We start from the raw sequence: 22,469 nt of genomic DNA on the forward strand, positions 1-22,469 counted from the left end.
TTTATTTCAACTGGTTTTACTGCTTCATACTCAAAGATAAAGCGCCCACAGATTGGATTTTGCTATATTATATTGCTGTATAATATTTATTGCTGTCATTTGTTATTGCACAAATACGTAACATCCAGAAGAAAACGACAAATGAAATGGCAAAGTGAAAAGATATTATCCTTAATATTCAACAGCTGGCTGGAGACGAGATGCTCCTTTCAAACAGCGCTCAGATGGAATCATTTATAGAGATTTCCTGAAAAAAGGTCACTCAAACATGACATACTGACACCAACAAAAACAGTTGAGTAGGATTATTAGCTCACATTGTGTAATTTAGCCCTGAGTGCAGTCTTGCCTTTCTATTTCGGAGCTTATTATTGCTTGTAAAGCAGTCAGTAGAAGTACCGTATATCAAATAGTGCTCGTTATAATACAGGCGCGCAATCGCTGAAGCAATTTCGCCCCAACATTTTACTGACAGAAGGGCTTCTCGCACTTCGCCATTGCACATAAGATGAGTAAGATTTAAAAAAAAAAAAAAAAAAAGAGTCAACGTTTTCTCTGTAATTCAAGGCAGAACTGAAGGGGGCAGTATACACATGTACACACTGAGGAGTCGAAGAAGAACACCTTCTGAAGCAGCGTCCTCGCTGTTACAGTCCAACAGATCGGTGGTTCTCAACTGGTGGGTCGCAGGCCTCTGGTTGGAACATCACCTGCTTTTATCATGAAGGAAATTCACTTTTCATGGAGTCACACTGAAGTCCCAGAGATTCGACAGGTTGCTCTGACAAACCAACCGATTCTTCCTGCTCCACTGCTGCTGAGTCGTCACATCGCTGAAAGAACATACAAGTCACGACTGTGCGAACGAGTGGGTGACAGTGAGCAGAAAGAGAGAGACGCGAGGCATAGAGGTGACCGAAGGATTGAGCCAACCCTACTGAGTCAGACATGAAGCGCAAGTCGAGCAGACGTCCAGAACCTGAGGCAGAGACTAGAGCCAAGCTTGAGCTTTGTGTTTCTTTGACAAGAGGAGTTGGATCTCTGACTTCAAGACTTCATGTTCCAAGACCATAGAAAGGCTGTCATGAGAGAAGAACTTGAACATCAAGTCCTCCGGACCTTTATCTGAGTCCAGACTTGAATGTGAATGTGACTCATGCTGCTTTTATGAGCTGGGTTGGTGTCTTTTATTTGTTGCTTCCTGTTTAAAATCCATGTTGGAGAAAAACTTCTGAGTCAAGGTTGACACCTCATCTTTGTGACTCACTTCTACAAGTTGGGAAACTTGGGTTTTGGCGCAGAGAAATGAAGAATAAATATGAAGCTTCACCTGAACATGGTACTTTGCCCTCACTGCAGGTTCAGGAGATGGTCTGGAGAGCTTCATTCTTCTAGGTCATCAAATCAGAGTAACATCAACCTCTTGAATACAAACCAGAAGAATGTCAAAAATAAAGAGTCACCTGATGAGGAAAGAGCCAGCGAGGAGTAGCGGCAGGAGAATAATACCAGTGATGGAAGCAAAAGGTGTTTTCTTTAGACCTGCATTCACCAAAACTTGGTTGAGGAGCAAAAGTCTTAGATTGTCAAGAGTGAAGGTGCTATGACTCCAGGGGAGAAACAGTGATGTCGAAGGTGTGCAGCAAACCTGACTGAACCAGCAGACTGCCTGTTTTCTAAAGTTTTCTGAGACACTCTTGAAGACAACACAAACCTTCAGACCTACAAACTCACCTGACACACCGAGGTGCACGGCAGCTTCACTCTGTCCTATGAGATTCTGGGCTCGACACAGAAAACTCCCAGCCTGCTCACGTCTGACATTGGTGATGGTGAAGGTCTCTCCAAAGGCTACAGCCGTCGTGTCTCCTTCCAGGTACCAGGTGTAGTTAACTGGTGGGTTAGCATCACTGCTGCAGGTCAGGTTGACTGAAGCTCCCTCCATCACTTCATCAGAAGTCACCCTCACTGACGGAGGCCTTGGACCGTCTGGAGATTAGCAAAGTGACATTGACTACTACAGCTGGAGAGGCTGCGGCGGAGAAGATCTGCTGACTGTACTGGTCCTTAAAACTCCTTTGTGCACTCAAGGACAGTCAACAAGCCCAAGGCAAACAAGAGGTGAGGTGGAACATGAGATGTTGGTGAACTCACAGTGAACATCAATGACGACTGATGGAGACATCCTCCTCCCAAATACACTATTAACTGAGCAGGAAAACTCTCCAGAGTCTGAAGGCCGGACAGGCCTGAAGAGCAGGTCTCTGCCCACAAAACGCTGCTGTGTGAGAGTTGACTTCTTGTTCCAGGTGTAATTAGAGCCTCTGCCTGGACCAAAACTGCACGTCAGATTGACAGTGCGACCTTCAACCACCTCACCGGGAGGACTCTGGACCACAGAGGGACCTGATGGATTATCTGCAGGTGAAGGATTGGGCATGTCACTGAAGCAGCTCTGATCATTTTTAGTTCAGAAAGACTCACAAAGAGGAGCTGATATGTGTCCATCATGTCCCTCGAGACCACACCGGACATGATCACCAGGTCGTAAGGTCACCTCATAGACTAGTTTGTTCTCTGGGACTTTATCTTCATTTTTGAACCAGATGTATGACTGCCGGCCAGGTGAGCTGCAGCTGCTGCGACACATCAGCTGCACTCTGATAGAACCACTGCTGCTGGTCTGTGGGACACTCCAGAGCTGGACCTGCAGGGCTAAGGCACATCATCATCTTCATGTGTGTGACAGCAGGAGCTTAGAAGAACATGCACGGTTGTGAAGAGAAGTCCATCACAGTATCAGAGACAATGTTGGCAGAGACGATGATGTTTGGACTCAACAGGAAGAGAGCAGAGAGGAAAGGAGATACAAGTGAAGAGAAATAGGTGGCACTCTGTCAGGAAGGTCCAACAGGAGGACATGATGAGAAGTTGGAGGGTTCGTGAAACTCTCGAGTGCAAAGCAGCGGAGAACACAGACACAGAAGAGACGCAGCTCCATTAGCTCAGGTGTCCAGCAGTACCTGTCACAGTCAGAGATATTCCAGGCAATGTGCTCTTCCATTCAAAGTCTGCAGAAGTGAACTTGAAAAGAAACTCAGCTGAATCACTTTCTCTCAGATCAGAGATGGTCAGAGTGGAGACACGGGATATCATGCCTGGGCCCAAAACTTCACTGGTGTAGCGAGGAACTTCACTGATGTCCTCAGGCTCTGACAATCTCCAGTGTTGGCTTTGTTGAGGACTAAACCAGAACTGTGATGACAGAGCTCCAGTATAACTGTAGGAGCAGGAGAGCATCACTGAGGAACCTGCTGGTGCACACACCCTCCTGCTCCCACTGTAGGTCAGTATGGTGCAGTGGTGTTCAAAACCTGTGAAGAGACAGTGAGGACCGAGTTATTGTTTCATGTGGTGGCTTCACCAACAGACTAAGGTCAGTTCAGTCAGAGACAAACACGATGTGACTGCTGACTTACACACAGGGCGAGTGGGAAGATCCTCATGTCCTTTCACTGCACAGGAGTAACTGTTCCCATTGCGGAAGATTCCTGAATATCCCTGTTTTGTTTGTCCCGCGAGTTTGATTCCGTTTTTATACCAAACATACGAATCATGAGAAGTGAAGCAACTGCTGTGGCACATTAGTGTATGAAAAATGGGAAGCAGTTGCAGACCACCTGCTGTAAAAACCACCGCAAGACCTGTTGGAGAACAAGGAAGATCATCAGAGTGACTTATTTTCATCTTCAAGTTTTGACCAAACAAACCGCGGGGCTGGTGGTGATGTCATAGGCCCAAAATTGACAATGCGATGCAATAGGCTGCGATTTGAAAAACCAAAACATGATGCTAAGCGACCTTTGCGAGACCACAGTGGGAAACCTGGCAATCCGCTGAAATAGGCGCCATGACTGGAGTCATCTCTGCACGGTCTGGTGTGACCAAGCAAGAGCGGTTCAACACCAGTCCAAGGAGATTTGGACTGTCTGACCCATGTCTCACATGCTTGCTCTTTATTTATTTATTTATATCTGTCGGTCTATCTATCCAGAGCATCTCACTGGCTTGTCAGGAACATGAAGCACAAGTCATGTGGTGGCCGAGAGACTGACCTGTGACTGTCAGGGAGACTCCAGAGGCAATGATGTAGCTGTCCTCAGAGGTGACGACCTTGAACAGGTAATCATTGCTGTCCTCCTCCGTCACATCAGCAATGGTCATCGTGCATCTGTTGGCACTGCAGTGATGATGCACGCGACCTGCATATTCTGGGAGAGACTCCAGACCAACATCACTTTTCTGATTTCGTAAAAACCACAGGGTCCTCTGAAGTGAGTGAGTCTGTGGGTGCATGAAGTTGCAACCCATTTCCACAGTGGATCCTCTGACTGCACAGATGTCACCACTGCAGGTGACAGTCTGACCTTGCACCACTGCTGAGGAGAAACCACAGTTGAGAGAGAGAGCTGATCCTGGTCCTCACTCTGAGACCAAGGTCTAAGTGTCACGCCAGCCAGTGAAGTTGTGTTGAAGCTATCACGGGCGAGACAGAGAAAGAAGGGGCGAGGCAGATATCGCAGCGTTGCTGAGAAGCATTTCCTTAATACTGTATAAGTGAACTTGTGATCAGAGACTTATTTTGCACATTTACATGAACATGCACAAAACAGACTTTTCAAGCAATTTTTTAAAGACAAACATTAAAGGTATACATACACTAACCAACAACAAAGCACAGAAACATCACACTAACGTTGTGTGTGAATGTGTGTGTTCTTGTACTTCTATCTTTATGAGAACCACGGTGAGTTTTTATTTCATGTGTCATGTTTTTTTTCGCTCTAAATTGTTGGATCGGAAACTGGCGATTTGGGCCTAGCTGAAGTCTGTTCTTTCCTGAAGAGGAAAGGAGCGGATACGAGGAAGAAAAAAACAGGTCACTCTGTAAAACAAAGGATGCCCGTTCGTTGTGTGTGTAACTGAGTACAACAAATGTATGTGACATGAGACATTTTTCTCGTCATATTCCTCAGGTCCGACTGTTACGCTGGCTCCAGGGGGATGTGTCAGGGTGATGTTCTGTAGATAAACAAGTCAAGAGAAAGATACCTGGTATGAAGAGAAGAACCACCATCAACTCCAGCTTTGTTTCCCAAGTCATTTCTCCAGGCTGAGTCCTAGTGGAGCAACTGCAGAAGAGTGGTGTGATCTGAGAAACGACTCCAGACAAGTGATGACAAGTGTGTGGCGTGCCACAGGATGCTACCCTCCTCCTCAGCACATCCGCAGATATAAATCAGGTGCTAACCTCAGAAAGAAGTCCGTAAACCTAATGTGCTAGCGACTGTTCAACGAATGTGAAATCGAGTTGAGTTGAGCACCATTTATTCATAACAGCAGCACGAGACAGTCAAGAAGCTTGAGCTCCTTCTGCACTTGGATGACGTAGCTTTCAATCCTGGTCTTCCTTCTGCCCACTTTGCTGGTGGTCTTGGTCATGGCTTTCTTGGAGTCTTCCTTGGCTTATCTGGTTCAGGCATGTCGCTTCTAAACACGGCGAGTGATCGACAGAGACCCAGCGAGTGCTCTTATAGCTGGGATGAGGAGTGTGTGCCATTGCTTGTCTCTGATTGGCTGCTTTTAGAAGTGGCGTTTTTCTTCTCAGCAGTGGTTAAAAGAGCTGAAATCCCTCTAAATCAGCCAGATACAAGAGAGGTCATGTGAAAATGAATAAATGTTGCCAAGGTGGAGCGACTTGAGACATGTCATACTAACATGCTCAATACCTCTGCTCACAGATGAAAGGCAGAGGTGGCTTCAAAAACTAACATTGAGGAGCACATGTGAGTGACTGGTTGTTCTAAAAAAAAAGAAAAGAAAAAAAAGATAATGGATGGATCTTTATCCAATCTGGGTTAGGAACATCATCACATCATTCCTTCTTCATACTGTTAGTCTTCCTTTTTTTCCTTTTTCCTTTTTTTGGTCTGTTTTGTCACCTTTTATTGCAGCTTCTTCTTTGCCACTTTCCATTTTTCTTCTCTTTCAGGATTCCTGCCATCATTCGCTTCAAAACCCTGCCTTGAGCTCTGCTGGTTTTCTATCCATCTGCTGTTTAAATTTTGCTTTCACTTCTTCCTCAGTCTTGTGTTTCTATCTGAGGATACGTTTCTGCAAGGACCTCTTCCTCTAGATCAGGAGTTTCAACGTCGTGGTCTGCCACTTGGTATCAGTGTGCCCCCTACTGGGAAGACTCTGAAATGCCTTCCAATGAGAGTTACTTACTAAGTGAATCTGTGAAAGTGACAACACAAATATATATCAAAAATCAATTTCAATTCAAGACATTTATTCAAAGTGAACATTCATACTGATTCCATTGGACCTGAACATCCAGCTACTTCTACCCAGAAAGTAAGAGCTTTTATTCATGGTGCAACATCATCAAATCACTCAAATGTCATCAAAACCAAAATATTACTAAATGTGATTTCTTACATCAAAACATCATCAAATATCTGTCATGATGGTGACATGTCAATTAATCCAATAATAATGAAATGAACTGACAGAACAATTTCCTGGCCTCGAGAGTTTACCATGTGATATTCCCTTTTTTTATGTGAGGATGGTTCACTTTGTGCGTGTCTCAGACGTTATTAGCCACAGGAGGACAGTGTTCTGCGATTTACAGTCTCACTTCTATACTTCCCACAACAACACACATCAACTCAAGAATCTCTCTGACACATACACACATGCATGCACACACTCTACACAGCAGCAGCAGGCACAGTCAGATCACAGAGAGTGGCAGAAGAACCAGAGCTGCCTAAGGTAAATCCTGGGTACAGAGGTCGAGTGAAGGAGGTGAAGAAGGTGTGGACGTGGTTCAGCGCATCAGAAGAGACTCTGTAGAAGGACACAGATCCAGCTGGACAGTCCACCAACACCCCGACTCGCTTAGAGATAGAGTTGGACTGGATTTTTGTTCGTGTTCCATCGTGCCAGGAAATATAACCTCCATCAGAGCAGCTCAGGCTCCAGGACTGATCGTTGCCGCCAAAGAAACTCTCATCTTCTCCTCTGATTCTCCTGGATGTCACTGAGATATAAACTCCTCCGCTCCTCTCCACCTCCCAGTAACATCGACCAGTCAGAACTTCTCGACACATCAGCTGCTCACGCTCATTGAACCTGTCTGGATGTTCCGGATAGCTCTGATCTTCTCTCACACGTCTCACCGTCCTGTTGTTGCTGGACAGTACGAGGCGCCGGTGTGCAGTGTCTGGGTCCAGTGTGAGAGGACAGGCATCTGATGGAGAGAAGACATTGATTCTAATAAATACTAACAGAATAGCTTTGCATCAAAAAATAAAAACGCTTTAGGAGCTCATGTTGACAGAGCTGCTACAACAAACACAGTTTTGCTGAAGTTAACACTGATGCTAGTGTTGTTAAGCTAAAGCTAACAACAGGTGTGGTACAATCATCTGGACATGTGAAGTTGAGTAGCCACAACAGACAGAAGTTGGTTTCTTCTCTGTTGTTCTGTGGACACAGAAGTGTACCAGGAATATGAGCAGACCAGTGTGATTCTGGAGGAGCTCAGATCAGAGATCAAGATGTGGTGTCTTCAAAGTGAGACCAGCAGACTCCACCTCTCAGTCCGATCAGGTCCAACTCCCACTTATACCTGACTCTGGTTCAGATGATGATTACATGCCACTGTCTTATTGTGAGTCTGGACTTCATTTGAGATGGTCAGTGTCCGTGTGGATGCAGCAGATGTGGAATTTTGATCAAGCCAATGAAAGCAGACTTACACTTCCTCGGACCTGGTCTTAACCTCTGCTCTCCACCATGGTCCACCCTGGAGGAAGACACGATTTGTGCTCAGTGGGACAAACAAACAGATCATCTTCTCAAGCGTCTGCATGTTTCTACTGGTGTCCAGCAGGGCATATCATAGAGAAACAATGAGAGTTTTTAATTCATCTTCTCTGTGCACATCGAGTGTCTGAGCGTTCAATCTGAAGCTCTGTGGAGGTCAGTCAGCTGCACGGCCATACCTGAGAGTGTCCAGCCTCCAGTCCGAACTCTCCAGTCCAGCAGACAGCAGTTGCAGTCCTGGTCCTCCTGGATGATTGTAGCTCAGGTCCAGCTCTCTCAAATGGGAGGGGTTGGATGTCAGCGCCGAGGCCAGAAAAGTACAGCCTTCTTCTGAGATCACACACCCTGACAGACTGTCATCAAGGAAACATCCTTCGCTCAGTGTTTCAGAACATCATTGAAGCAGAAGAACAGCCCCGTGAGGAGCAGGACTGACCTGAGAGTCTCCAGGTGGCAGTGTGGACTCTGCAGTCCAGCACTCAGGAACTTGACTCCTGAATCCTGTAGGTCATTGCCACTCAGGTCCAACTGCATCAGTCTAGAGGATGAAGAGCTGAGGACTGAGGACAGCAGTGGGCAACTCCTCTCCGACAGTCCACAACTTCTCAGCCTGAGAGAAGAGCAGTGTAATCTAGTAGATCATTTTCTCTTCACTCAGATACAAACACACATTTATTTCTATCTTCTTTGGTTCAATCTGAACAACACTGTGTCCCACCTGCAGAGAACATCTGGACTAACAGCAATGATTCTCCAGAACTCGAAACAGTGGTGCTTCTACTCAAATTCCTACAGGGTCCATTTGGTTTCACGAAATGATCACATAGATCATTTCGTGAAACCAAGGGTCACGAAATGATCTACGTGACCCCTGGTTTCATGACTTAATGGAGGAGTGAAGTCATCACAATTCATAGTCCTGTTCATAAAACTGTGTTGTGTAGTTGTGTGTCACTGGTTCTTGTGTTCAAAACACTAACACATTTGGGAACTTCAATTTAAAATGCATGCAAACACACGTGTGCAGTTGTGTCATTGTTTACTGAGCATCTTTCCACAGACATCAGCAAGTCCAAAAATGATTGAAACGCAGTCCACAAACTCTGCTACCTCCAGTTCTGCCTTCTGTCTTTTCCTCAGTGACACTGTTTCCAAACCATACAACATTGCTGGCCTGACCACTATTTGTACACTTTTCATTCTTTTCATCCAGACCTCCACAGGTATTTCATCAGGACCCACTGCCGTTCCACTCTTCATCCTCTTCAATGCTCTTCTCACTTCAGCCTTACTAATCTTTGCCAGGTCCTGATCTACAATGGACACTCCTACTTTTTGTTCTCTATCATTTTCCTCATTCATCAGTACTCTTTCCATCTCAGCAAATGCAAAGAGTTTGCTGAGACTCTTTCTCAGTCAGGGTGTGACTGACTGAGAAAGTCACACCCTGACTGTTATCAGCCAAAACATTTCCCTCTCTATCCTTGATCACCCTAACTTGCTGCACGTCCTACCCATCTCTATCTAGCTGCCTTGCAATCTTCTACAAATCTCTCTCACCCTCCTTATTGTCCAACCTCACATACACAAGTCCTTGTAGGTGGTCTGTTCAATTTGAAGCTCTGTGGAGGTCAGTCAGCTGCACGGCCATACCTGAGAGTGTCCAGCCTCCAGTCCGAACTCCCCAGTCCAGCAGACAGCAGCTGCAGTCCTGGTCCTCCGGGATGATTGTAGCTCAGGTCCAGCTCTCTCAGATGGGAGGGATTGGATGTCAGCGCAGAGGCCAGAGAGGCACAGCCTTCCTCTGAGATCCCACAGCCTGACAGACTGTCATCCTTCACTCAGTGTTTCAGAACATCATGCAAGCAGAAGAACAGCCCACGTGAGGAGCAGGACTGACCTGAGTGTCTCCAGGTGACAGTGTGGACTCTCCAGTCCAGTACAAAGAAACTTGACTCCTGAATCATGCAGGTTGTTGCCACTCAGGTCCAACTGTGTCAGACTAGAGGACAGAGAGCTGAGGACAGAGGAAAGTGGTGGACAACTTCTCTCTGACAGCCAACAGCTTCTCAACCTGTGAAACGAAGACAGGAATCAAACATGTGGTGTGTAGAGGTGCTTCAGATTTGATCCACCTACAGAACTTTGTTTGAAGCTCTGACCACAGGCAGCAGTCTCAGAAAAGCATCCTCTGAAGCAGTGTACTTGTTCAGGTCAAACACGTCCAGATGTTCCTCAGACGACAGTAGGATGAAGGCCACAGCAGACCAGTCAGCATGAGACATATATCTGGACAGACGTCCTGACCTCAGCTGCTGTTGGACCTCCTCCACCAGAGAAGTGTCCTTCAGCTCATTCAGACAGTGGAACAGGTTGATGGTTCTCTCTGGAGAGACGTCATCACCTATCTTCTTCTTGATGATCTTAGATGTGTTCTCATTGGTACAGGAGCTACTTCCTGTGTGTGCCAACAAACCTTTCAAAAGAGTCTGGTTGGTCTCCAGCGATAGACCCAGGAGGAAGCGCAGGAATAAGTCCAAGTGTCCGTTTGGACTCTCCAGGGTCTGGACCACAGCTATCTGGTAGAACTGTTCCAGACTAGATTGAACCTCAGAGAATGGGAGTTCTTCAGGGTCCAGCAAATTGGCCCCAGAGTTGGTGAAGGTCAGTTGGACATGAAGAGCAGCCAGGAACTCCTGAAGACTCAGGTGAACGAAGCAGAATACCTTATTCTGGTACAGTCCTATCTCCTCTCTGAAGATCTGTGTGAACACTCCTGAGTAAAGTGAAGCTGCTGTGATGTTGATACCACACTCTTTGAGGTCTGATTCATAGAAGATCAAGTTTCCTCTCTGCAGCTGCTCAAAAGCCAGTTTTCCCAGCGACTCAATCATCTTCCTGCTCTCATGAGTCCAAAGATCGTCTCTCCCAGCTCCTGCATCATACTTGAGCTTCTTCACTTTGGCCTGAACCACCAGGAAGTGGATGTACATCTCAGTCAGAGTCTTGGGCAGCTCTCCGGTCTCTCTGCTTTTCAACGCATCCTCTAGAACTGTGGCAGTGATCCAGCAGAAGATTGGGATATGACACATGATGTAGAGGCTTCTTGAGCTCCTTATGTGAGAGATGATTGTAGTCTGCTCCTCATCTTTGAACCGCTTTCTGAAGTACTCCTCTTTCTGGAGGTCAGTGAACCCTCTGACCTCAGTCGCCATGTCCACACACTCTGGGGGTATCTGACTGGCTGCTGCAGGTCGTGTGGTGATCCAGATGTGAGCTGAGGGAAGCAGATTCCCCCTGATGAGGTTGGTCAGCAGGACATCTACAGAGGCGGACTCTGAAGCTTCTGTCAGAACCCAACTGCTAAAGTCCAACGGAAGTCGACACTCGTCCAGACCGTCCAAGATGATCAGAACCTGGACTCCTTCAAAGCTGCTGAGTCCTGATTCTTTGGTTTCAGGAAAGAAGAGATGAACAAGTTCCACCAAACTCAACTTCCTCTCTTTCAGCAGGTTCAGCTCTCTGAAGGTGAAAGGAAACATGAGGTGGAAGTTCTGGTGGGCTTTGTCTTCAGCCCAGTCCAGAGTCAACTTCTGTGTCAGGAAGGTTTTCCCAATGCCAGCCACGCCCTTGGTCAGCAGGCTCCGGATTGGTCCATCTCTGTCAGGTGAGGCTTTAAAGAGGTCTTCTTGCCTGATGGTAGTTTCTGGTCTGCTCTGGTTCCTAGTTGCTGTCTCAATCTGTCGAACCTCATGCTCCTGGTTGATCTCGTCTGTGCCTCCCTCAGTGATGTAGAGCTCTGTGTAGATCTGATTTAGAGGGACAGAGTTTCCTGTTTTAGCAACTCCCTCAAACACACTGTGGAACTTCTTCTGCAGCCTCCTCTTCAGTCGACGTCCACACTGTGAACCAAGGTTTCCTGAATGAAAAGAGATGTCTCAAGTCAGAAGATTCGAGAAGGTGAATCTGGAGAATGATCTTCAGCTTCAACTGGTTATGGACTGTCCTTCTTCTTTATCATGTTGGAGGTGTTTGAATATGTTCTTACCACTCCAAAGATCCTCATCATCCTCCAGCCGCTGAAACAGAATCATAGAGAAGAAAGTGATTGGAGATCATCTCCAGAATCATGACAACCTGGAACATTGAAGTTGCATGCAGCTGAAGTGAGACTGAACGGAGGGAATCTCTCAAATGAGAACCTTCACCTGTGCTGGTTCATACCTGCTGTGTGGAATCATCTCTCACATGTGAGAGACCACTGAGGAGGCCTGAGCCCTGATGATCCACTCTGTGAAGAAGAGATGAAGTCTGACAAACAATAAGGTCTCATTGTGTTGTAGATTCTGAACATTAGCATGGAGACAATCTAACTAGTAGGTTTCCCCCAGACCTCCAGACGGGAGGGTGAATATGAACCTGGAGATACATTATCTCACATTTCCTCTGAAGACTCCAGGCCAGCATTGAAGCCAATACCACGGAACATGGAGGCATCACTCTTCAGAGAGTCACAGCAGAATCCAGACTCTTCTGATTCCTCCCGTTGGATCCTGATGAAAACACAACTCTGGTCAACCATCATATCGTTCGCCATCCAGTTGTTCACCAGATGACCTCACACTGCAGTGGTCACTATACTGGTCAAGAGGAGATACAGCTCTGTTTTCATGGGTCCATGTGGACCTGAGAGTCTCTCACCCTGGACCTGAGGTTTGAACACCTCTGAGGTTAATCAATTTTGCCATCAAGTGATCATCCTTCACAGACACACAGCTGGGTCCCGGTCTTGATCCAGGTCCAGGTGGTTCTGGGTGCAGCTCAGATCTTTAACACAGATGTTGCAGTGACAATGACGACAGAGGAGCTCTGACATAGGACAGTCTTGGAGTTCCTCATCTCACCTCTGAGATCTGGTCCGGTCATCATGGTCCTCACACCGAGGTTGTTTACAAGGTGGGTCTCGCTGTTCTGGGCCCCCAGTCTCAGCAGAGTCTCCACCTTCAGACAAACAACAGGGACTCTCATATAAAAGCTCATTTCATCTTCATCTCTTCCTTAGTATGTCTACAGCAACGTGTTCAGGTCGCATGTTTCATGCAAGTGTAATTACACTGGAATAATGTGTCCTATACATCTTGTGTAGAAAACACCCAACATTAAAAAAAACAATTTTCTTATTAATGAGAATTAATGAAACATTTACAAACGATCTTGTTTATATTATGTTAATTGCGTTATTATGGAGCGAGAACGTGGTGGCAGAGTAAAACTTCAGTTAAAAGGTACCCTGATCGGTCATGACTGTCACATGGTAAAAATGAATTAAAAATAAATAGATACATAAAAACGAGACAAACACAAAATGCGTTTGACTCCGTCCTGGGCCTCAAGGTTTGAGATTGTCTATTCTACGATGCGTGTGTGTTTTTGCGCCAGATATCCCTACTGTCTTTCGCTGACAAATGAAACCGAGTCACTGACCTGACAGCAAGTCTCCTCTCTTCATTCTACGGTCCCTGTTGAAGCTCAGTTCCTCAGGTCCAAAGTTATGATCTCAGGCTGTGTTCGACGTCTGGCAGTGTGTCGACGCACAGCAGTGTGACGCGTGCGTGTGTGTGCGTCCCACCACCTCCTGGATGATCGGAGAGCTCGAGAAACTAGAAGTTCTCTATGTGAAAAACAATCAGAAATGTAAGTCCACCCTCTTCCACGTCTTCGACTGAGTTTTGTTTCACTTTCAATGCGCTCTGCGCCACACCCTTCCTCACCCGTTCGTAGACCTGATACTATATTTGCCTCCTTTTCACGTTTGACAGAGTTCACTTTCAGTGCCATGAAGCTATATGGAGTTAAATACATTTTATTTGAATAAGCATCAACAAATAAATGAATTATCTTGTCGACATCGCAGTTACTCTGGAGGGGCGCAGTTACTGTACTGTGCCTACAGCGCCACCATCTTTAAAGAGGTGGAGTCCCAAGTGTTATTCATTTATAGAAGTATGGAAGTATGGAGGAAAGCTAAACGCAGCGAAATCAAAAAAGAGTTATGCTCTGAATATTAATACCAATTCCCAAACGGGGTGACAAGTTAGAAACTTCACACGTGTAGTTTTTTTTCTTTCTCGAATTGCCTGTTTTGCTTCCCAAATAATGTTCTCAGCTGGCGTAACTGGCAAAGATGATGATGGAGATCCATGCTTACAAATGCTATAATAAACCTTAGAAATGGATTCTTTGGAAACTCTTTTCACAAGCACAGTAAAATTAGAATAAACTGTCAACTGGTGAAATAATCCTGACAGGTCTGATAGAACCTGTCCTTCTGCTGCGCTTCTGGATTTTATCCATGTTGCACAATTTTGGTTGAAATGCAAAGTAAATGTCAATTACTCATCCACAAACTGGCCTTTCCCTGCTCTTAAGTGTTTTTCCACTGAAAGGGGTTGGAACAAAAGCCCATCTGCGGGCCAGTACCAGCATATCTTCCAGCATCTAATGGTCAAGTCAGGATGGCACAGTGCTTCAATGTGCTGTAGGGATATCCTCGGTTGAACCGTTCATATTTTGTTTTGTTCATTATTGCACGATGTACCAAAGCACTTTCCCAGTGGATGGGAACCTCACTGAGGTTGGCGATAAAGCTTATTCTGATTCTGATTCTTAAGACAGTGAAGTTCATAATTATGTTCATTCATAATGTCATCAGACAGTTGTCTTGTGGAGAATGATTTGTCGGTCAGGGACTGAGAAGGTTCTCCATTGACATCTGCCGTACCAGCCTGGTCACTGAAGCCATCATCTAATGAGAGTTACCACCTTCTTGCGTTGAAAACAATGCTGGGCTGACGGTTCCATCAGATGGCACAGTGAAGGTGGTCACAGCAGCAGAGCGGGTGATTCATGTCCTGACCAAGAATAGAGTGGAGTATATAATAGCCTTTGTTAATGACAAAAACTAAAGTGCTGAAGGCCTGTCGAGGACAGAATGAGAGCTTCTCACGCACGGCTGGGGAGCGGGTGCATGTGTCCCTGACATGAGCTGGAACACGCTCTTCCCACTTGCCTATCTTCATCACAAACACCTCCCAACTGGAGAGTGACTCCCCCTGCACAACTCTCCCCACTTCCAGAGCGTCACACCGCCACAAGTGCCACTACTTACTCTTATTACCTGCAACAACGATGGAATCAGATTTGCACCAAAGTAAAAAAATAGATTTCCATTGAAAGTAATGCAGCACTTTTTTTTTTTTATTATATATATATATATATATATATATATATATATATATATATATATATATATATATATATATATATATATATATATATTTTTTTTTTTTATTTTATTTTATTTTTTTTTTTTTTCCGAAATCTAATTTTTTTGTTTGCAATGTAAAAACTTTTGCTTTATTCTTATAGACCCAGATCAGATTCCAAATTGTTCTACAATAAACACATCCCTCCCGTCGTGACTCGCTCCACACTTCACTACACTATGGACAAAATAATTTATTTTAGCAATACAGTTGTAACTGTCGTGTCCCCGAACCATTTACGTGAGTCCAACTGTAGTTTGAAGCATGTAACTCTCTTTATTTTGTTTCCGCCACCCATACAAACCAGAGGTCCTCCTCCTCTTACGTCACATCCGTGACTATCATGAGCCAACTAACTGTTCAGTCACCCCACAGTAACCAATAGTCTTTTTAATGAAATCAAAGGCAAAACGATAAATAAATCAAAGTCGCGAATAAAGTTGTCAAAGACCAAAGGACAGGAAGATCAATCAAGGATAACGCAAAAAGTAGACCGATGGCAGGAATAAAAGTGGGATGGAGACCACAATTCGAGTTCATATTAAGATGGATATCATTTCTAACGCTTTCGTTTCCGATTTACATTCCAAATCCTAACACGACAGTTGTTTCGCTCTCGAGATTTTATTTTGAAGGTTCTCAGTCGGAAGTCTCGCAACCCTATATCACGTCTGCCGGAACGGCGCCGCGTTGCACGTTGCTAGTTAGTTGCAATGTTGTAGCTATTAGCACTGTAGCCATTCCGTCGCAGGGGAGGCAGACCTGTCTTTTGGTTTGACACACTGAACCAAACCACCGCAGGAATATACCAAACTGTAGCTTCTGCTCGGTGACGCTGCCGAACTAAAAAAAGGTCCTGCCAGTGTGTTACAATTTGCGTGCTAGCCTGGCCAGCTAACAAGCTAACTAGCCGCTCGCATTCCAGCCGGTTCTTTCGTCTCCTCCCTTTCTTGAACTGTCCCCGGGTCAGCTGGGCAGAACATGGCGATGAGACAGACCCCGCTCACCTGCTCCGGACACACCCGTCCCGTGGTGGACCTGGCCTTCAGTGGCATCACTCCGTACGGATACTTCCTCATCAGCGGCTGCAAAGGTGAGAATACAATAGAGAAACTCATCTCAACAGGTGCCCTCCAGCTCCGTTAACTGTCCAACATTGACAGAATAGGCGTGTTTTGTCAGCTGAGGCAGGCTAAGGTTTAAATAACCCCTCTATGTTGTTTTAGAACGTCTAATACGTTCAGATGTTGCCATGTTATGCTCAGTTCCTTGGCATGTTTTTGTCTCCTGCTGTCGTGCATTAAAGGTTTTCTCATTAACAAGCCGGTCATTTGCCTTTCATAATGTCACATGTGGTCTGTTTTTCTGCACTATTTTCTTTAGTGCATTTCATATTTTGTTCTACCATTTTGTTGGATTGCTACCTCCAAATTGTTTTCGATGGTGTTGGTTTGTCTGTTTTGTCTGTGTTTAAACGTTGTGGACAGATTTGGACTTTTTTTTTGTAAATATGTATAGTGGGTTAAGGGACAAATGATTACATTTTGGGAGTGAGCTCTCGCACCATCTGGATCCATTTCTTTTTCAAGGACAATTTTAACCATTTCTACCAGATATGGATCCGGTACTTTTTTTTTTTTTTTGAAGGATACTTTGGAGATAGTGGTTGTGATGGATTGAAGCTGTTTGGCAGAGGTTCGCACTGTCCAATAGCTTTTATAGTTGTCAATGGTAAAATAGATGCCAATGAGCCTACTGGTTGGTGAACCCCCATTATTTAAAAATCTGTAAGTAGTGCTCTAGTCCAGTTGTGTGGTTTTCTTGAGGTATGAAAGAGGTATGGTCTGCATACAATACAGAATTCACACCTGGTAATTGGGGTCTAATGTGGTCTATTCAAAATTAGGCTAGAGGTAGACTGACTGCATCTGTAATCAAAGTATATAGATATGAAGTACTATTTTTAACCTTTTTATGTACTTTACAGTTTGTCAAACATGATGTTTTTATGTTGTGGATAATGGTGTTTGCGAGTTCGATAAAGGGGGAAAATAAATGTGTTTTTGTTTTGACATACTATATTTCTGAACTGCAGCAAGTAGCTTTCCAGTTAGGGAACTGGAGAAGAAAATCTCACGATATTGATCAGCGAAGTTTTGCAAAACTTAGGTAAATAAATTAGGTAAATAAACAAAAAAGTGTGAGCTACATATAAAGATTGTCATAGAATTGTTTTTATAGTTATGAATTTATAGCCTCACAGTGTGGCCAATTTTCTTTATTTAAAATAATGTTTGAAAATGTAATTTTCTGTCTGGTTTTCAGTTATTGAACTTTTTGTATTCTCCGTCATTCATAATTTTTGTTTCACATTTTTTGCCTTAATATATTCAGTACTCATTTTCCCCCAATGTTGCTCTTTCAATTATCAGTATAATTTTTTGTGTTGATTCTTTATAAAAAAAAAAAACAACACCCACGATGCTGTTGCTCTTTGAAGGTCTGTCTTGTGAAATGTTGCTTTTTTTCCCCTTTTGTTTTAGTCCTTAAAATAGTTTGCCATCCGTCTTAAAACATTGAAATGTTTGCTGGTCAGTTCCATTTTATGATTTCTATATCAATTTTCTTGTAAACAAAGGCATTCTTTTCCAGTTTTCCTTTGCCAAAAAAAAAGTCCCTCTCTCGAGTCTTGTTACCTGAGTAACATAGGAGCAGTGTTGTTTGTATTCTGTGATAACATTGCCAGATTATATTGATATAACCAGAAACATCCTGTGGTACAGAAATACACTGGATTTTGTGTGTCCATTTCATTCACCCACATGCCGCGACACGTCAGCATGATGTACTAGCTGTGTGTATGACTCTTCGTTGCTAAATCAGCTGTGACCAACGTGACTCATCTGAGCACACAGACATTCACTTGCTGATTCCAAGAACCTACACTTAAGTACTCTGTGATACGATGATCCATCTAACCTGTCATTTTCAGATGGCAAACCAATGTTGCGCCAGGGAGACACAGGAGACTGGATCGGAACGTTTCTGGGTCACAAAGGTGCTGTTTGGGGAGCCACTCTGAACACAGACGCAACCAAGGCAGCTACGGCAGCTGCAGACTTCTCAGCGTAAGTTGTAGTTCGTAAGTGCCTGAAAATGCTTAACTGCCCACTTAAAACAACTAAACACTGTTGGTGGCTTTTGAATTGTAGCTGTTGAAGTATATTTCGTTTAAAATGAGGCTGGGTTTTGGGCCACAGAAGAAGGCTGGTGTTTCAATGGGAGGTTTAGGTTTACCAGGACTTGCAACCGAGTCTTTTAGCCAGGAGTCCATCTCTGTGTATTTCAGGAAAGTGTGGGATGCAGTGAGCGGAGATGAGCTTCTGACTTTGGCTCACAAACACATTGTCAAGTCTGTCGATTTTACACAGGTGAGAGCACTGACGATTGATCATCTGCATGTTTGCATTATGGAACAGTTTGTCGCAGGCATGTTATGTAAGCATCCATTTTCTCCTTTCTTCAGGACAGCAACTGTTTACTGACCGGAGGAAATGATAAACTGCTTCGGATCTATGACCTCACCAGTCCTGAAGCTGGTAAGGTTACACTGAAGAAGGCATTATTTCTTATCCATAAGTCTTCTTAGGATAGTTTTGCTGTAATTTAAGTATTGAATATCCTAAGTATTCGAAGTATCCTCTTTTTTCGTGAAGCATCTCAGGAGATTTCAGGTCACACCTCTGCCATCAAGAAAGCATTGTGGTGCAATGATGACAAGCAAATTATCTCAGCTGCAGACGACAAAACAGTCAGGTACTTTTCTCATTCTGCGATCTTTCTTCAACTAATTCATTCCGATGTTGCTTATTGTGTTTTTGTCTTGTTAGACTATGGGACAGGACATCTATGGAGCAGGTCAAGACGCTCACCTTTGACACTGCTGTGAGCAGCATGGAGTACATGGCTGACGGCGAGGTCGTTGTGATCACATACGGAAAGACAATTGCCTTCTATAACGCTCTGAGGTAACGGTAGTATCCAAACCAATGGCAGCTCATAAGTGGGCCGAGTATATCGGTACTTAGAAAAACAGGCATATGAAGTTGAGGTCATATCACCATACCCTCATGTCGACCATCAGCCAATCTTCACTTGCTGGCTGAGGATTCACTCTGCATCAGTCCTAGCCTAGGTTTGGATTGGCAGCCGGCCGGACATTTCACCCTCTCCGTTTTCAAAAATAATTCCATGCACACATATGATGACCCATTGCGTTGTCACAAACCAAACTGTAGGTGGCAGTGTAACGATACGCTGAAGCCCACCTTAGCCAATGAGAATTCCAACCCTGCTACTTTGGTTGTGGCACTTTTGATGCGAGTGCAAGTTGTGTCCAACACTGTGGTGTCTACAGACTGTTATTCCTCTGTTTTCCTCAGTTTATATGCAAACATGTGACCAGGGGAATCTCCAATACTAATCACATCTATGAACTCACCTTTTGATGTTATTGAAGAGTGAAGGAATGAAATTAAAGAAAACACTCTAGATGTCTCTTTTTCTACTCTGCTCGGAGGGTTGATGACCTTTTGAACTCTGTTGCAGCCTGGAGCTAATCAAGACTGTGGACGCACCAGCTACCATCAACTCTGCCTCCCTCCATCCAGAGAAAGATTTCTTTGTTGCTGGTGGGGAAGACTTCAAGCTCTACAAATACGATTACAGCACTATGGAGGAGCTGGGTGAGGTTTCTTCACACTCTTGCACGGCGAGTGCATGCTACAAATGATCTTTGTAGGTTAAGCGATTTGCAAATTTGATTCTTGACACTTTAATGTTCATGTGCTAGGTAAGTTTACTCAGCCAGGTACAAATATGACATTAAATAAACACAAGCATGCTTACACTCCGTTTTGTTTTTTTTGCCAGAGTCCTATAAGGGTCACTTTGGTCCAGTTCACTGTGTCCGCTTTAGCCCTGACGGTGAGCTGTATGCTAGCGGCTCAGAGGACGGCACTCTCCGCCTGTGGCAGACGGCAGTGGGCAAAACCTATGGCCTGTGGAAGTGTGTCCTTCCCGGTAACTTGCCTTCTTCGCCTGCTAAAATGTGTAGTCATTGCAAGTCTGTAGTCTGCAGTTGTGCAAGGTCTTTGTAATGATGTGGTGGTCTACAAAATACATGCTTAACTTGGTTGTTTTAGAAACGTGCCTGACATATACTATGTAGCGGAGAATCTCCAAATCTCGTTCATGCATATCTACCACCTTGTTTTTGTCATCGCAAGACTCCATGCAATGCTGTTATTTTTTTAAGGGGATTTGCATATGTTAAGCAGAAGAGCCCCCCGGTGGAAGAAATTAAAAATCAAAGTTGGACAAGCCTGTGTTTTTATCTTTTTGATCCTCACCTGACTATGAATACATCACTAATGCTAATTTAAGGATTTTAATTCCTTCATAATGTTATATCACCACTTTTTTTACGATGTTTTTCAGGTGGAACTAGGAATCGGAGGTTGTCCAATTGTGTGAATTCAAATTCTTAATTTTTGGGGGGATTGTTTTAGTATGCATTGCTTATTTGTTTAGCTTTCAATGTCTGTTTAATATTAACACCCTACATATTATTGAGCATTTATTATAGAGTTGCATAAATTGCACTAAAACTGGTGGACCGATTGAGTATGGGCAGATAAGTTATTGTACAGTGAAGAAAGAAAAGCTGTTTAATAGAAATCTTTATCTGTGTTGTTTTCTTTGTTTAATGGTGTTAGTTGTCCACATAATTTACATTAGATATTATTAATTTTTCATCATATTTATGTTTTTTTAAGCAATCTAATATTTCAGCTCTTGTCTTGTCCTATACAAGTTATTTCTCAGTTGTTTTTATACTTTTTGTTGCCATTTGCCTTATTTTTTATGAACATTATTTTGACATTTAATTTTCTATTCATCGTCCAGTTTGTAATGAAGACAATTTCTCTGGGCGCAGGGGAATGGTTATTTGTTCCGTGCTACCTACTGCTGACATTTGGGACACCCACATGTATCATGCCTTCAAAGGTCGATGCATAAATTTAGCCATTTAAAAATGATCTTAAAGCTCATAACCACCGCACGTTCCTGTTATATTAAATTACCTGTTTTGGTGTTCAGCTTTACCACCATATTGGACTTAAGCCTTTAAAAGTGTCTTTAAAAGCTCACTCCCCAACCTAACACATAGTCTTGTTTCTTTCTTTGTAATTGAAGAATTAAAATCATTCCATGGAGTCTGAATGTTTCCTGTTGTTGAAGAATGGATGATGCTGTCTCTATAAACAGCAAACCAACCAAACAGAACAAATTTGGAAGCGTACATAATCTTTTTTTTCTAATTACTCATCCTTTGTGTGCCCTTTAGAGGACTTGGGGACGGAGAACCCAACTGAACCCATCTACAATGCTCCCACTGAGATTAAAGCCTGAAGATACCTGCTATGAGACGACAAGTTAAAGAAATATATATAAATATCAATGGGCGAGACCCCCCCCCCGTCCATGAGGCCCAGCAATGACCAGCATCCTGCGCATCTACATTCTCCAGGAACCGGCGTGGAAAACATGACAGCCCTAACTGCCGTCGATTGGCCACGACACACAAAATAAAGATCCCTGTTGATTGTGCTGTCCCACTGGGCTGCAGGGTGAGGCTGTTGAGTGGTGGGCCTCTCCGTCTCATGGCTGCAAATAAGCCCACATCCGTGTTGATTTTTTTAAGTTTTACCTTCCCTCTGAACTCCAGATTGGCTCTTAATGATTTAATTTTTATTGGTATTTAAAAGAATGGACCAATGTGTTTGTTTCAGATTCTGAGGTTTAATTTCAGTTTTCAGCAAGTATTGCTTTAACAATTCACAATTGCTCTTAAGAGAAACAAGTGTCCAGACAGGCTAAAAGGGAAGTAATGACACTGGATGTTGTTTTGGTTTCAGTATATTTGTGCCCAGTGAATAAATATGCCAACTAATGTTTCATTTCAAAGCATTGCAAAGACATTGACGTGTGTTGCTTTGTTATTGCCTCTATTCAAATAGAGTCTGAAAGAGAGAATGAGCCATATGAGTATGTTGGTTACTAAATCTAGTTCATAATTGTCTTGCTGATATTCAGAAGCCTGAAAACTGAATAACTGGTTTAGACGTTACTGTGCCAATTACAGAATGTTTTCATTACTGTAATATAACATGTATTGAAATACTA

At 43.9% G+C, this 22,469-nt stretch overlaps 3 protein-coding genes across 5 annotated transcripts; 1 reads left to right on the plus strand and 2 right to left on the minus strand.

The window, feature by feature from the left end:
- Window positions 1–253: 253 nt before the first annotated feature.
- On the minus strand, window positions 254–4,354 carry LOC128756942 (B-cell receptor CD22-like). 2 transcript variants are annotated; one of them, XM_053861829.1, is made up of 9 exons: window positions 4,116–4,354; window positions 3,480–3,704; window positions 3,024–3,374; window positions 2,485–2,715; window positions 2,155–2,418; window positions 1,735–1,989; window positions 1,464–1,542; window positions 1,331–1,388; window positions 254–833 (listed from the first exon to the last, which is right to left on the minus strand). In XM_053861829.1, the coding sequence occupies exons 1-9, from the start codon at window positions 4,222–4,224 to the stop codon at window positions 720–722; spliced, it is 1,686 nt and encodes a 561-aa protein (XP_053717804.1). In that variant the 5' UTR covers window positions 4,225–4,354; the 3' UTR covers window positions 254–719. The 2 variants fall into 2 exon arrangements, with proteins under 2 accessions (XP_053717804.1, XP_053717803.1); XM_053861828.1 differs by having other exon boundaries at window positions 1,331–1,391.
- Window positions 4,355–6,366: 2,012 nt separating this feature from the next.
- On the minus strand, window positions 6,367–15,106 carry LOC128756941 (NLR family CARD domain-containing protein 3-like). Its single transcript, XM_053861827.1, has 13 exons — window positions 13,381–15,106; window positions 12,801–12,897; window positions 12,598–12,723; window positions 12,336–12,449; window positions 12,121–12,187; window positions 11,945–11,975; window positions 10,036–11,815; window positions 9,797–9,970; window positions 9,550–9,723; window positions 8,333–8,506; window positions 8,076–8,249; window positions 7,830–7,876; window positions 6,367–7,318 (listed from the first exon to the last, which is right to left on the minus strand). The coding sequence occupies exons 1-13, from the start codon at window positions 13,403–13,405 to the stop codon at window positions 6,777–6,779; spliced, it is 3,525 nt and encodes a 1,174-aa protein (XP_053717802.1). The 5' UTR covers window positions 13,406–15,106; the 3' UTR covers window positions 6,367–6,776.
- A 611-nt stretch (window positions 15,107–15,717) lies between these two features.
- strap (serine/threonine kinase receptor associated protein) lies at window positions 15,718–22,264 on the plus strand. Of its 2 annotated transcripts, XM_053861831.1 has the most exons (10): window positions 15,718–16,074; window positions 16,147–16,314; window positions 18,214–18,349; window positions 18,571–18,652; window positions 18,748–18,820; window positions 18,938–19,037; window positions 19,112–19,249; window positions 19,830–19,966; window positions 20,154–20,303; window positions 21,631–22,264. In XM_053861831.1, exons 2-10 carry the CDS (start codon window positions 16,203–16,205, stop codon window positions 21,693–21,695), a joined length of 993 nt encoding a protein of 330 aa, XP_053717806.1. In that variant the 5' UTR covers window positions 15,718–16,074; window positions 16,147–16,202; the 3' UTR covers window positions 21,696–22,264. The 2 variants fall into 2 exon arrangements, with proteins under 2 accessions (XP_053717806.1, XP_053717805.1); XM_053861830.1 differs by having other exon boundaries at window positions 15,719–16,314.
- The last annotated feature ends 205 nt before the right edge of the window (window positions 22,265–22,469 follow it).

The sequence above is a fragment of the Synchiropus splendidus genome, chromosome 4, assembly GCF_027744825.2.
Source record: "Synchiropus splendidus isolate RoL2022-P1 chromosome 4, RoL_Sspl_1.0, whole genome shotgun sequence".
Lineage (NCBI taxonomy): Eukaryota > Metazoa > Chordata > Actinopteri > Syngnathiformes > Callionymidae > Synchiropus > Synchiropus splendidus.